Source organism: Ailuropoda melanoleuca, chromosome 13 (genome assembly GCF_002007445.2).
Source record: "Ailuropoda melanoleuca isolate Jingjing chromosome 13, ASM200744v2, whole genome shotgun sequence".
NCBI classification, from domain to species: Eukaryota; Metazoa; Chordata; class Mammalia; order Carnivora; family Ursidae; genus Ailuropoda; species Ailuropoda melanoleuca.
Genome location: NC_048230.1, coordinates 33419686 through 33436246, shown reverse-complemented (window position 1 = coordinate 33436246; position 16561 = coordinate 33419686). Strand labels below are relative to the sequence as shown.

Genomic DNA, 16561 nt, shown 5'->3' with positions numbered 1-16561 from the left:
GAATTGTTTTATACTCCAACACAGACCTTAAGAGCCCAGAGAAATTCTTCCACATCCATCAAAAGCAGCAGTCTCAATGCAGCTGACAAGGACACCAAAAGCCAGCCAACAACAGCCAGCCTATTTATAATTGAAGGTTTTTTATTGAACTATTTTGGGTTCCTGTTATATATTATCTCCACAAGAAACCAATCCGATTAAAGTGAAATATTACAATGGAACAACAAAACTTCAGTTTTATTTAGAAAAAAAGACAACCTTCCAAACAAACATCCTAATCTCTCAAAGACAATGATAAAGGAATCTGGCAGCTTTCAAAAGTCAAAGTGACTTTTTAAGCACTGTTATTTACATGAACAGAAGTTTCTACAGATGTCAATGAAAATTTAAAAAAAAAAAAAGGCCTAACACTTTGGGAAAAAAATGTGTAAAACTTTAGAGTTTATACAGGATAAAGCCTTCTTTTCAACATTTTAAAGATTGAAAGCAAAAGCAGACACCGCTTTTTGGAAGTGTCTTTGAACAAAAATTCTTATAAAAGTAAAAAATCTAATAAAGCTCAAATTAAAGCATGAAGCAAAAATCAGAAGATGAATTTGGAGACATCAGATACTGCATGGGTCAGCACTTCCTCTGATATCAAAGCACCCAGATGACTAGCTGGACGTTAGAGGAGGATTACACTTTTGCTCTTTCTACACAGAAGCACCAGGGAAAGGTCTGAAGTTTGTCTAGGGACATGGACCAATAAGTCTACTAGAAAAGGTACGTTAAGGGAATTCCATTAAGTCAAATGGATCTGAGGTCAAATCCAAAGTGATCAAATAAGAGCTGAAAGATGAGTCAGCTACCAAATATTCAAGGAGACCAATCAAAGTAGAAATCAGAAATAAAGGTAAGGAGGCTTGTGAAGCAAAGATGTGGGTAATGAGGAGTTGGGAACGCAAATCAGAGTCTAGTTGGGCATGAGGAAGGTGGAAATGGGCATGACTTGGCTCATAAAGCCAATTATCTTGTGAAGAGGAGTTGCTTCTATCTTTTGCTCTTGTTGACCTACCTGAGCCAGCACATGGCTGGATTAGCTGGGTCGTGACATGGAAAGCAAGCAATTCCTTGCGTGGGTTTGGAGAAAGACGCTGCAATTAGAATCATGGTTCTGCAACTTGTGACCCTATAATGCTGAACAAGCTACTTAACTCCTCTAAGCCTCAGTATCTCCAACTATACTAAGGGAATCTGACTTCAAAGGAATTAAAGCAGATTAACGTGAGAATTAAGGTAGATAACATATTTCCAAGTGCCTGATACGTGGTAGGCATACAATAAATATCTTCTTTCATTAGATCAATACATACTGAACATGCTTCTCAACTGTTTTAACTATATCAGTTATTTTCAAGAACTTATCTGAGCACAAGAAAGTGCAAAGCAGAGGACTCTTGTCTTCTAGCCTGACAAAAATAGAGAAGATCGTTAATTTGTTTTATGATATTGAAAATGTCAACTTTTAGCAAGAACGATTCTATAAAAAAATCTTGTATTACCTGATCAAATTGTTGGGGGGGGGATGAGACAGGACAGAGGGTAGTAAACAAAGTAAGTAATTATTTGCCAACAGAGTTAACCTCACATAATAATCTTTGTCCATCAAAGGTGCCCATTTCTCCAACAGAAAAAAGAAAGCGTTAAGAATTGAGGCTTATTATATTGTACATTTGAAACTAATTTAAGATGTATGTTAATTATACTTGAATAAAAGATAAAAAAAATAAAAAATCAAATTGGAAAAAAACCCTAAAAGTACAAAAAAAATTTTTTTTTTTTTTAGTTGAAGCTTGAAAAGACAACCTTCTGAGTGAAGGACAGACTCATGTTCGGAGAGGTCACTGGTCTAAGGGCTGCTCAGCTAGTCATTGACAGGGGCCTGGCTAGAACCCACATCCCTCCCTGCATGTGTATCTAGCATTTGCTCTTATCAAAGGAGCAGTATCAGAATTATTTCTTCAGGCAAGTCTTTCTGAGACCAATGACCAACTTGTCGGCTCTGGTATATTCTCATATCTCCCTATATCTCCCTTCTCAGCACATTATCAAACATTTGTTACCACGTGTACAATAAGACAATTCAGGGCACAGCTTCTGGAGTCAAACTGAGCTTGAGTCTCATCTCTCCAAATTACTGAACCTATCTAAGCCTCCACAAAGGAAACGGCAGCCCTTCCTTCAATGAGAAGGGACAACGAGATAAGCCTTTACAACAAAGCTTGACACTTGGTACAGGAAACGTGGGCCGTTTTTATTACCAGTCAGTAAGAGTAATTAGTTAGGGCAGGGAGTGTTTGGTACCAGATGTTTGGCACACACACGGTGTGGTGCTCCCCCAAACATCCTCGGGTGTCTGTCCCTTATTGGACACAGTGGAATCGAAAACCCAGAAGATTCATATACTTTGAAGGTAGTTGTGATTCTGTTTCTTAAATATAGGCAGTCCTTATTGTGCACAATTCCAATTTGCATAGGTTTTCATGGTTTAGTTAGATAAGCCCAGTGTCTCAACAACACAGTTAAAATTTTAGTTAGTACAGGACATCTTCTGTGGTGAAGAACGGTAAATGATTTTCCTGATTTTTAAAAAACATATTGTCTTATTAAGTTATGAGAATTTTTATATGTTTGATAAAAATCTTTTATTAAAAAATCCTTTAGAAGATACATATTTTCCAGATATTTTCTCCCAATGTGTGGCCTTTTTATTTTCTTCAGAGCATCCCTCAGGGTGCCTGGTGGGCTCAGTCGGTGGAGCACGTGACTCCTGATCTTGGGGTCGTGAGTTCGAGCCCTCCATTGGGTGTAGAGATTACTTAAACATAAAATCTTTTTTAAAAAGTATCTCTTGAAGAGCAAGAGTTTTTTTGTTTTTTTTTTTAAGATTTTATTTGTTTATTTGACAGAGATAGAAACAGCCAGCGAAAGAGGGAACACAAGCAGGGGGAGTGGGAGAGGAAGAAGCAGGCTCATAGCAGAGGAGCCTGATGTGGGGCTCGATCCCATAACGCCAGGATCACGCCCTGAGCCGAAGGCAGACGCCTAACCGCTGTGCCACCCAGGCGCCCCGAAGAGCAAGAATTTTAAGTCCAACTTACCCATTTTTTTTCTTCCATAGTTTACACTTTTTGAGTCCAAAGAGAATTTTGCCTAATCAACATCGCTAAGATTTTCTCTTAGGGTTTCATACTTTCATCATTTATATGCAGGTCCACGATCCACTTCACACTATTTTTGTCTAAATGTAAGGAAAAAGTCAAGGCTCTTTTTTCCCCCCAACATGGATATCCAATTGTTCCAGAACTATCTGTAGAAAGACTATCCTCTCCCCATTCATTACCTTAGCACATTTTTGTCAAATATCAATTAGTTATAAATGTGTAGGTCTATTTCAGGATTCTTTATATTGATCCACCGATGGATAGATTTATCCTTACACCAATACCACCTTCTCTTGATTGGTGTACGTTTATAGTTAGTCATGAAATCGGGCAGTGTGTTTCCTAGAACTTCATTCTTTTTCAAACTTGATTTGGCAGTGCTTTGCATTGCATTCTGAATTCAGAGTCAGCCCATTAATTTCAACACAGAAAACTGCTGAGGTTGTTTTATTTGGACTGTACTTAACCTCAGAATCAGTTTGGGGGAAACGACATTCTAACAGTGTTGCACCTTGTCACCCATGAGTTTGATATTTATCTTCCCTTATTTAGGTCTTCTTCAATTTATATCACCAATGTTTTATATACGTCAGTGTATAGATCTTGCACACGTTTTGTTAAAATTTGAAGTAGCTCATGTTTGTGTCGTCACTTAAATGGTATTGATTTTTGAAATTTCAAATCACTATTACTTTGCATATTGACCTGGTACCCTGTGATCTTGCTCAATTTACCTATTAGTTCTAGTAGGGGTTTTTGTTTGTTTGTTTGTTTGTTTGTTTGCAGGTTCCTTCTGATTACTTCAGGCAGGTGACATGTTATCTGCAAATAAAGACAGTTTTACTTCTTTCTTCCTGATTTACACGCTTTTTCTTTTCTTTCTTTTTTCTTTTTTCACTGATTGGGACCTACAGTATAAAGTAGAACTGTAAGTGAGAATGGACATNTGTTATCTGCAAATAAAGACAGTTTTACTTCTTTCTTCCTGATTTACACGCTTTTTCTTTTCTTTCTTTTTTCTTTTTTCACTGATTGGGACCTACAGTATAAAGTAGAACTGTAAGTGAGAATGGACATCNTTCTTTTTTTTCACTGATTGGGACCTTCAGTATAAAGTAGAATTGTAAGTGAGAATGGACATCTTGTCTTTTTCCCAATCTTGGGGAAAAATCATATAGCCTGTCACCATTAAGTATACTTTTAGCTGTACATTTTCCTTTTTTTATTATTTGCACTTTATCCTACTTTTCTGAGTTATCATAGATGGGTATTAAACTTTGTCAATTGCTTTTTTAAAATCTAGTGAGGTAATATCATGGGTTTTTTTTTTGTTTTTTTGGTTTTTTTAGTCTTTTAATATGGTAAATTACATTGATTATTTTTTTTGACAGAGAGAGAGAGTGAGCGAGCACACGAGCAGGGGANTGTTTTTTTGGTTTTTTTAGTCTTTTAATATGGTAAATTACATTGATTATTTTTTTTGACAGAGAGAGAGAGAGAGTGAGCGAGCACACGAGCAGGGGAAGAGACAAAGGGAAAGCAAGAGAGAATCTTAAGCAGGCTCCACACTGAGCATGGAGTCCGATATGAGGCTTGATCTCATGACCTGGAGATCATGACCTGAGCCAAAATCAAGAGTCACTTAACTGACTGAGCCACCTAGGCACCCCTATGTTGATTGATTTTTTGAATGTTGAAACAACTTTGCATTCCTGGGATAAGTCCCACTTGGCCAGGATGTCTTATCCTATTTATATACTGCTAGATCTGATTAGTTAATATTTTGACAAGGAACTTTTTGTGTCTGTAGTCTGTAGTTTTCTTTCCATATACTGTCTAGTTTGGGCATCAGGATCATGCTAAGTTCATATGTTGAGAAGTGATTCTCCTCCTCTATTTTCTGAAAGAGTTCATGTTGAATGGTATTATTTCTTCCTTAAATGTTTGATAGAATTCACCAGGGTAGTCATCTGGTCTAAAATGTACTTGTTGGGGTGCCTGGGTGGCGCAGACGTTAAGCGTCTGCCTTTGGCTCAGGGCGTGATCCCAGAACTCTGGGATCGAGCCCCACGTCAGGCTCCTCCGCTGAGAGTCTGCTTCTTCCTCTCCTACTCCCCCTGCTTGTGTTCCCTCTCTCCCTGGCTGTCTCTCTGTCAAATAAATAAATAAAATCTTTTAAAAAAATAAATGAAAAAAATGTACTTGTTTATTCATTTGTTATTTCTGGCCTAATTCCATAAAAAGATTGTACAAGCAGTTGTTTCTATTTTTTTGCTCTCGTTTTTTAAAAATATTTTATTTATTTATTTGACAGAGAGAGAGAGCACAAGCAGGAGGAATGGCAGGCAGAGGGAGAGACAGGCTCCCCGATTCCAGGACCCCGGGATCATGACCTAAGCCGAAGGCAGACATGTAACCAACTGAGCCATCCAGGCACCCTAAGCAGGTGTTTATGATTCTTTCTTCCAGGGAAACTGGCAAGAGATTGCCAAATGTGTATTTATGAAAGCAAAAAAATAAAATGTTATCTGGCTTATGTTTTTTTTAACTCACTTAAAAATATTTTGTGTGTGATCAGAAAATATAGGTGGTAATTTATATATGTATACATAATATATAATTAATTTGGATATAAGATAATATTAAAGACTTTTATGAACATATACATTATAAAGGGGATTGGTACATATTAATTAATGGTTAAATATAAACATTCAGCACATTGTCTCCAATGCTCTTCATTTAATTAGGTGATTAGTGAAACTACATAAGTTATGAGAACAAAACCAAAATATTATCTAATTAAAAATACTACAAAACAGTGGCTGAAATACTTGATGTGAAGATGTGGAAAGCTGAAACAACCAATAGTTATTTAACTGAAAAAGATCATAAAATGTTTTCCTAAGTAACTTTCTCCTTTCCTTCTTGAAAGAGCTGATCAAAGCCAACATCAGACTCTTCTCATGTTCATGTAAATCTCTGCAAATGTGATTTTTAAAAATATAAGATTTCGCCAAGAATTGTCTATCAAAAACTGCTATTTCTAGCTTCTGAGTAGTAAAGATTGGGCCTCTATCATTAGCCAATTTTGTCTTGGTTCTATTCCCAAGGTCTCACAGAGTATTTAAAAAAAAAATTGATTGCCACATCTGGATTTTTGATTAAAATGCTGTCTAATTCCTTGGCCATATAAGGCACATTTTAAAAAGATGGTACAAGGCAGTTAAAAGTCATGCCAAAACACTCTGACTGGAAACTTTTATACTATTTTATTTTCAGTTTATAACCTAATAAATGCAGATAACATGGAACTTTTACAGACCCTGCCAAATATAGTCCACTGACCCTGGGTGAGCTCTTTATCTAATGTGAGCTGATACTATGTTGGGGCTATTTTATTCTCAGTTGTATTGTATAGAAAATAAACTAACATGTAATTTTAAAAATCATGTAACATTGTGACTCTTTAGGTCCTAATCAACAATGTTATATTTTCTTTGTATTCTCCATACTTAATCCATTCCCTAGCTCACATTAACTTGAATGTGAAGTTCGACTGAATTAAACTGGTAATAAGGCAATTCGCAAAATAATCCAGAGATTCAGATGCTAATGTGATATACAATGAAAGAATTACCCCACTTAGTTTTCCTTTGCTAAAAGTTGTTCTAAAGGTACACATGCATTTACTTCGCATACATCAGATAGGCAGTCATTAATTTAAATCCTGTGAAAAGGTCATTTAAACTTTTTGTTAAAAATAGCCAAGACTTCATTGCAGATCAAAAGTCCCACATTTGAAGATAATGTCAAAATCTTAAATAGCTTCAGCTCTTTAGAAACAGAAAATGAACTGGAGAAAAGCTATGCATGTGCATTCTCTTCCTCTTCCTTGCTACTTGTCTCACATCCTTTCTCAGTGCTCAGTTCCAGGGGATGAAATGATCATCAGAAGCAAAACTGGAAACATCTCTCAAGAAGTACAACAAATAAGGCCAATGCTTGGCAAATCTCAATTTTCTTAACTGTCTCCTTAAGGTTAATAACTGTGGGACTCTCTCATAACATGGTTATTCTGAAACATCCTTATCTAACTCCTTTACATGGTCTGAGACCGAATGATTCCTACGCCAGAGAAAATACTTGTATACAAGAAGGTTTTGGTTATTTAGCACAGTAACATTCGACTGGCAGGGATTCCATTTTTCTTCACATAAAGACTATCTGGTCAGTAATTTGTTTGATTTCAAAAGAACTTCATGAACCTTCTAAGGACTTCTGGAGCCCAGATTGACTTCTAATACATTATATCCCATGGTAACGGTTTCTCTATTTTTAGAAAAAATGAGTTCAAAATAATACCTACTACCCCTCCATTTTAAGAAAATACCCAATAAAGATGTTATGTTCCATGAGATTGTTGCTGAGGATGTTAACCACATCATATACTCTTCTTTGTGAGAAGCTCTAGTAAATTTTTCTCTGAAGATTTCAATTACAGGAACTTGAATTAATTAATTTTTAAAATCTGGTTGCACTGAATCTTGTTCTAATTATGGTGCTCTCTTTCCATTTGTTCCTGGAAAATGCAGAGTCAAATTGAGGTCACTCTCTATTTATACAAACCCTTGTATCATGCATTGTTTTTTCATAAGCCTTACCTCTGCTTTCATCTTATTTTTTTCTTTTATTTTCCTTTAGTTGATTCCTTACACACACACACACAAAATTGCATTTAAAAAGTCACCTTCACTTCCAATATTTTCTCTCCTCAAGATATGAAAAACTAAAAATTAAAAAAAAAACCCTCAGCATAAGTTAAAGCCAGAAAATGCCAAAACTTCAAAGGAACTGAGTAAAAAAAAGATAATAACAGTGTTGCAGGCAAGATTCACCAATGGATGACAAAATTAGTGGATGCAAGTCTGAGGAAAAACAGAATATTTGCATAGCCTCAAAGTATCTCAAGATATTTTTACATATTACAAAGGGGAAAAAAATAACTTTACAGCAGAGAAACCTGGCAGATACCACTTTAACCAAGTGATCAATGTCAATGTCACCAGTAATAACATGTTTTGGTATTTTGCACCCCCTGATATAATGCACTTGAGAGAGGCACATCCTTTCTGTAGCATTCTTGCCAAAGAATAACCTCAGTGTAATCATAAAAAAACATTAGATGAACCCAAAGTGAGAAAAAGTCTACAAGATAACTAGTACTCTTCAAAAGTGTCAAGGTCAAGAAAGATAAGGGAAGACTGAGGAACTGTTAGACTGGAGGAGACTAAAAATATATGGCAAATAAATGTGGTGGGAGGTCCTAGAACAGCAAAAAGGAACATTAGTGGAAAAACTGGTGAAATTCAAATAAGGCCTACAGTTATTTACTGTTGCAAATGCATTTTGCCCATGTTAAAAAAAAAAAGTATTAATGTGAATCTCCTCGTTTTAGTGATTGCACTATAGATAAATAAGATGTAGACACGGGGAAAGCTGGGCGAAGGGTACATGGGAATTCTCTGAACTCTTTTTGCAAATTTTCAGTAAGTGTAAATAAAAAGCTTTAAAATGGAAAAGTTTCAAAAAGTCATCGTCCATCTTTTTTTATAAGTAAGGTTTTCCTAATTACTGCCTGACATTCTCTTAATTCATCCTAAGCTCATGGCTTCCCATTTTATCCCCTCGGACTGCCTCAGAAAACTCTTCATATCTAGTTCCAATCCAAATATTGTACTTCAAGGACCACCTCCTCCATAAAACATCCTCCGAATACTACAGACCTTCTCAGATTTCCCAGCATTTTACCCTAATCTAGAATTTTATTATACAGAGTTATATGGTTTTAAAAGCTCTTTTGTGCTTGTATTTCTCATTATCACTACAACAATGGGAACAGTGGGAACAAATGTCCATATTTTTTGCCAAGTAAATACCATAGATGAATATTAAAAATAGTTCCGTTAGCCAAAATTCACATCTGCACATACTTAAAAATGTAGCTTTTCTTTTTTCAACAACAATTTGTAATACATTCTGGAAAATACAAAAAATATTATGCAATACTCTACACCTGGTTGGTTAGCTTGTGTTTCAGTCATAAGTGCAGTGACATAGCCTGTTATTATTATTGGGATTGATTAGCGTATTCTAAATTGTGGACATGTGTATGTCTATGTATATACACATTAGTAACTGTTCTGGACCTATATTTCAGGTGTATCTATGGGGGAAGGCTTTCTCACTTTTCCTCTCTCTCGATATCTATCTATATGAGATATATATGTCTATACATTATGAGATATATGCCCCAACAAGTTACTTGAGAGTTGGTCATGAATCAGAACATAAAATTCAAAACACACTCTAATGATGTAACAAACCAGGTAAAAGATATTCTTAAGGGAAAAAAAGAAAAAGAAAAAAATATTTTTAAGGGGAATGTAATTTCAAACATGGGAGTTAAAGAGATTTTCTACACAATTTGGTGATTCTAATACTTAAAAAAGATTTAACTGACAAAGTAATATTGTTTTTTATAAAGGTCGTTCATTCACTGAGAAGGACCATATATTACAAACAATGTTTTTTGTTTTTGTTTTTACCAATTTTTCAATATGTGTGTAGAAGAAATATGTTTTCAGCCTGATTTCAATACTGTAATATTTGCAAAAATTTTATGATTTTAAATAGCAGAGGCTCTCAATATAATGCAGTATTTAGAATATATTCATAAACTATATCATTTTAGAACATTTTAAAATCATTTGATTTTTAAAAAGAATGATTAATATGGAAAGCCAAGACCAAGAATAATTTGTATCTGAAAAAGAGGTATTTAAAAATACCTATGACTTTGCCTATATGTTTGTGTGTATTATTTTTTTTTAAATCATATATATATCACAGGACATAACAAAATAAACTGGGAAATTACAAATGCTCTTGCTTCCACATCCTATATGCACTTTTTCTGATTGGTGTAATCTCATTTGATTCTTCTTATGTTTGAGAAGTCGTTTTCCAAAATTCACCAGTCTAGTAAAATAATTGTGTTCGAGTACTGAGAAATAAAATATCTTGATACATATGGTTTCATTAAAAAAAATTCTCACAAGGAAAACTACTAAATAATAGGTACTTATCTGATTATGTAGAAAACCCAAAGAATCTATTAAAAAAAGTGACTAGAACCAGTGAGTTTAGAAAGGTCACAGGATACAAGATGAATATAAAAAAATCTATTGTATTTCTATATATTAGCAACAAATAATTGGGCTTTAAAGTTAAAAACATGAAATGAATTGGTATAAGTCTAACAAAATAAATGCCACATCTACATGCTGAGAACTATAAACACTGATGAAAGAAATTAAAGAAAACCTAAATAAACAGCAAGATATTCTATGTTCATTGATTAGATGACTCAGTATCATTAAATTTTCATTTATTTCCAAACTGAGAAATAGAGTCACACAATTTTAAAAAATCTCAGCAGGATTTTGTGTGGACTTTACTATGCTGATTCTAAGAAAAGCAAAGGAACTACCATAGGTAAAACAATTTCGAAAAAGAACAAAGTCGGACAACTTATACCACCTGTCTCCTAGACTGACTATAAAACTACAATAATCAAGACACTTGTGGGGCACCTGGGTGGCTCAGTCAGTTAAACGTCCAACTCTTGGTTTCAGTTCAGGTCATGATTTCAGGGTCGTGAGATCCAGCCCCACATCAGGCTCTGTGCTCAGCATGAAGTCTGCTTAAGATTCTCTCCCCCTCTCTCTCTCCCTCCCCCTCTGCTTCTTCCCCATGCTGCTCATGTGCTCGCTCGCTCTCTCTCTCTAAAATAAATAAATTTTAAAAATCTTAAAAAAAAAACCACTGTGGCATTATTAGAAAGAACAGTCATGTATATCAATTGTACAAAACTAGAGAGCCCAGTAGCACAGTCCACATTTATGGTCAATTGATTTTCAACAAGCAGCAAAGACAATTTAACAGAGAAAGGATAGTCTTTTCAACACATAGTGCTAAAACAACTGAATCTTAATCTGTACCTTGTACCATTCACAAAAATGGCTCAAAATGGACCACGGATCTAAATATAAAACTTAAAACTTTTAGAAGAAAACAGGAGAAAATCTTTGCAACTTTAGGTTAGGCACAGATTTCTTAGATATGACACCAAAAGCGTGATCTATAAAAAGAACAAATTGATAAATTGGACTTCATAAAAAATTAAGAATCCCTGCTCTCTGAAAGAAACTACTAAAAGATGAGAAGGTAACATGGACTGTGAAAACTGTTTGCAAATCTTGTATCTTATAAAGGACTTGTAACCAGAATATATAAAGAACTATCAAAATTCAATAAAAAGAAAATAAACTGAATATAAAATTGGAAAAACATTTAGACACTTTACCAAGAAAGATATTCAAATGACAAATAGAAACATGAAAAGATGTTCAACATTAGTAGTTATTAGGGAAATCCACATGCAATGAGATACAACTGTTAGGATGGTTAAAATGACATCACAAATTCAACAGTATCAAGTGCTGGTGAGGATACAGAGCAACTAGAACCCATATGTATTTTTGATGGAAATGCAAAAGGAGGGGTGCCTGGGTGGCTCAGATGGTTAGGCATCTGCCTTTGGCTCAGGTCATGATCTCCAGGTCCTGGGATTGAGCTGCCATCAGGCTCCTCGCTGGCTCAGCGGGAAGGCTGCTATTCCCTCTCCCTCTACCTGCTGCTCCCCCTGCTTGTGCTCTCCATCCCTCTCTCAATTGAATAAATAAAATCTTAAAAAAAAAATAAATGCAAAATGATACAGCCAATTTGGGAAACAGTTTGGCAGTTCATAAAGTTTAAAGATATAGTTAACATACAACTTGGCTATCCTACTCCTTGTTATCAACCCAAGTGGAATGAGAAATATTACGTTCACATAAAACCCTTATATGAATGTTAAACCACTCAAATACTTCTCCACTGGAGAATGGACAAACTTCGGTACATCCATGCAATGGAATATTACTGGTAACAAAAAAGAATAGGACTAATGCTACACACAAGAATGTGAAGGAATCTCAAATGCTTTATGCTAAAGGGAAAGAAACCAGACTCAAAAGGCTACATATTGAATGATTCATTTCTATGACATTCCAGAAAGGGCAAATCCAATAGTCATAGAAATAGATGAGTGGTTGCCAGGAGTCAGAGCAAGAGGAAGGAAGTGGGATTGACAACAAAGGATCTGGAGAAATATTTGAGGTGATGGAATAGTTGTTTATCTTGATTGTGGTGACGGTTATTAAAGTTGCATAATTAAACATCATCTGTATGTAAATTATTATCTTGATAAAAAAATGTTTTAAAAAGAAGATGCCTGATACAAGGACGAGCCTGATTTCTTCTGGAGTTGATGTAAGAAGGAGTAAAGCAAGGACAGGGAACATCTTTGAATGAGGATAAGTTCACCAGTTCTTCCAGGCAGAGAGAAAAAACCCATGTCAAGCTGTGAAGGGAGAATGTGTACATCCTATTTGTGGAAAAGGGAATCTTCTGGAGTGGGCACAGCACAGAGTGTGCCTGTGGTTAGGGAGACAGTTAAGAAAGGTAGAAGATGATACCACCTCATCCTCATTATGACGGCAATTATAAAGACAAAACAAACCAAAATCAAGTGTTGGTGATGACTTGGAGAAACTGGAAGCCTTGTGCACTGCTGGTGGGAATGTAAATGGTGCACCAGCTGTGGAAAATAGTATGGAGAGTTCCTCAGAAAAGTAAAAATAGAATTACCATATGGTCCAGCAATTCCACACTGGGTATTATGCCCAAAATAATTGAAAATAGAAGCTCAGACTGATATTTGCACACCCACATTCATAATAGAATAAGTCACAATAGTCAAAATGTGGAAGCAACCCAAGTGCCCACTGATGGGATGAATGGATAAACAGAGTGTGGTACATACAAACAATGGAATATTATTCAGCCTTTTTTAAAAAGGAAACTCTGACACAGGCTACCACATGGATAAACCTTGAAGACATTAAGCTAAGTGAAATATACCAGTCACAAAAGGATAAATACTGTTTGATTCCACTCACATGAGGTACCTACAGTCATCAACTACATAGTGATAGAAGACAGAATGCTGGTTGCCAGGGCTGGGGGAGAAGGAAATAGAGAGTTAGTGTTTAACGGGGACAGTTTAGGTTTTGCAAGATGAAAGTAGTTCCGGAGATGGTGGTGATGGTTGCACAACAATTTAAATGTACTTAATGCCACTGAACTGTACACTGAAAAATTAAATTAATTAAAATAAATGAGAAAAGAGGAAAGGTAGGAGAGGAGAAAATGAGATTATGCAAATCCTTGGCCAGAAAGCTAAGGAGCTGTGGCAACTTCATTTTGTTGTGGGCAATGGCACTTTGTAAGTTTTTAAGCAAGAGAGGGAAATGCCATTGGCTCAGTTTACCTTGTCCAGAAGCTTCGGCCTGATTCTACCCCTCCCCCACAGAATTCCTGGGAGTTTCTCAAGGCATGCTGGTCAATAGATCCAGACAATGGCTCTCATTTCGGTTAAATGTAATCACAGTGTCGTTTGTTCCATTATCCCTGCCCCATTAAAGGATATCTCTTTGAGGGGAGACATTGTTTTTACATTGCCAGTGCCTAATCCAGCCCAGCAATGAGACTTGGGGTTTTTTCCCCCTTTTTTAAAAAAGTAAGCTGTACTGCCCAACATGGGGCTTGAACTCATGACCCCAAGATCAAGAGTTGCATGCTCTACTGACTGAGCCAGCTCAGCGTCCCTGAGGTTTGTTTTTCAGAAAGATCCCTGTCTCAGGAACAGAGAGAGTATCTCAGTCTTACCTTTTTCTCTTTGAGGCCAGATGGTCCTGTGTCCTTCAGGGGCCTCAGACTACCAGCTTGCTCTGTCTCAGGGCCATGACTACCTTCTCCTTTCCTCCCTATCAGACCCAGGGCTGGGCTTTCCTCGGGAGAGGAGTAGTCTGAGGTTAGAGAAGCCCACATTTCCTTCGGCACTCATTAATGTTGCAGAAGCAAAACTGAGAGCCCTGTGAGCAGGCCAAAGTCAGGCAGGCAATATTTCTGCTTTTCTTTGAAGCTAACGAGGGCACAGCCTCCCTGCCCTGATAGAAAGATGACCTGGGCCAGGGGATGGGGCATTGGAGAACATCCCAACCTCACAGGCAGGGCTGAGGAGGGGCTGCTGACATCACAATCACACTGCTCGTTCTCTGATGTCAGCTACTGTAACAGCAGGACTGAAGGGTCAGCACATCCTTGTCTCTGTGACTCTGGGGTCTCAGGGCAGAAAGGGGAAGCAGGCTGAAGATGTCCTAGGGCTTGGGGCAGGGGGACAATATAACCAGGTGGTGACTTGTACATCATCGTTAGGACTACAATGTGGTTATAATAGAGAACATTCAGAAAAATTGAATGATGTAATTTAAAAATCACTTCTAATCCCATCCCACAGAGAAATGAACTAGCATATTTGCATTTTTCCCATGTAAACTTATCTATGACTTCCTTTTTCTTGGTCTCACCTCCCAAATCAAATCTGTCCAGAAGCTGTGTTGGCTCCACCTTTCAATCTATGTAGGATCTGACCACCTCCACTGGCGCCACTCTGGTCCAAGCCCCCATAATCTCTCCCTTGGGCCTCAGCAGTGCCCTTCTAATGGGTTTCCCACCTTTGTCCTCACACTGCCAGAATGACCTTTTCAAGTCTAAGTTGGATCATATCACTCCTTGGCACAATGCCCTAAATGTTCTTCCATTACTCAGAGTTAAAGTCCTTACAACAGCCTCAAAGGCCCTATGTGATAAGGGCCCTTGGGATTCCTCAAAATTCAACTCCTACTCTCTCTCCCTGTCCCCTCTGCTCTCTCCACACTGGCTTTCCCTGCTGGTCCTTATCCATGCCAGCCATGCTCTTGCTTGGTACTTTGCACTGGCTGTTCGTTCCATCAGAAATTTCTTCCCCCAAATATCCACATGGCTAATTCAACTCCTTTGTTGACCTTCTCAACGAGGTCAATCCTGATCACACTATTTAAATGGCCCCAGTTTCGGTACTCCAGAGTCCCCCTTAATCTTTTCTTTCATTTCTTATTCAGTAACACTTAGACACTTTTACAAAATTCTATGTAAGTTAATTATGTGGTATGTTCACTGCATATTTATTATCTGTCTCTCTGGCTAGAATGTGCGTTCTGAGGAGACAGGAATATCTGTCCATTTTGTTCATTACTATATCAAGTGTCTAGGGCTGCTATACACAAAATAGGCATCAAATGCTGAAAGCATTAAGAGTGTGCGATTGCCTGCTACCTGTCCCTCAGCATCTGTTCTTCTTTTACTTAATTTATAAATTTTATTTTAATTCTAGTGTAATTAACATACAGTGTTGTATTAGCTTTGGGTGTACAGTAGACTGATTCAACACTTCCATACGTCACCCAGTGCTCTTCATGACAAGTGACCTCTTCAGTCTCCATGTTTCACCCATCCCCCCATTCCCATCCCCTCTGGTAACCATCAGTTTGTTCTTTATAGGTAAGAGTCTGTTTCTGATTCCTCTCTCTCTTTTTAACTTTGCTTGTTTGTTTTGTTTCTTAAAATCCATATATGAGTGAAATAATATGATATTTGTGTTTCTCTCACTGACTTATTTCACTTAGCATTATACTCTCTAGCTCCATCCATGTCATTGAAAATGGCAAGATTTCATTCTTTTTTTATGGCTGAATAATATTCCATTGTATATAAACCACATCTTCTTTCTTCATTCATCTATTGATGGGCACTTGGGCTGCTTCCATGTATTCCACATCTTAAATTCATGTTTTTGTAGTTTGGGGGAAATACCCTGTAGTGCAATTACTGGATCACAGGGTAGTTCTATTTTTACCTTTTTGAGGAACCTCCATACTGTTTTCCACAGTGGCTGCACCAGTTTGCATTCCCACCAACAGTGCACAAGGGTTTCCCTTTCTCCAACATCCTTGCCAACAGCTCGTTTCTTGCATTTTCTGATTTTAGCCATTCTGACAGGTGTGAGGTGATATCTTATCGTGGTTTTTTTGATTTGCATTTTCCTGATGAAGAGTGATATTAAGCATCTTTTCATGTGTCTGTTGGCCATCTGAATGTCTCTGGAGAAATGTCTGTTCATGTCTTCTGTCCATTTTTAAATTGGATTATTTGTTTTTGGGTGTTGATTTGTATAAGTTTTTTTTATATATTTTGGATACTAACCCTTTACTGGATATGTCATTTGCAAATATCTTCTCCCATTCAGTAGG

The 16561-nt window shown here is 36.8% G+C and overlaps 1 protein-coding gene across 7 annotated transcripts in view; it reads right to left on the bottom strand.

Moving 5' to 3' along the window:
• CEP112 (centrosomal protein 112) overlaps positions 1-16561 on the bottom strand; it is a 402227-nt gene that overhangs the window by 125023 nt on the left and 260643 nt on the right. Inside the window, exon 1 of one of the 7 annotated variants that reach the window (XM_019802272.2) lies at positions 14100-15611. The exons of the other annotated variants lie outside the window; for them this stretch is intronic. Within the exon in view, the coding sequence (XP_019657831.1) occupies positions 14100-14261 (162 nt within the window). The 5' untranslated portion in view covers positions 14262-15611. Of the gene's footprint in view, positions 1-14099; positions 15612-16561 lie in introns of those variants that run through there. 7 annotated transcript variants of the gene reach the window in all.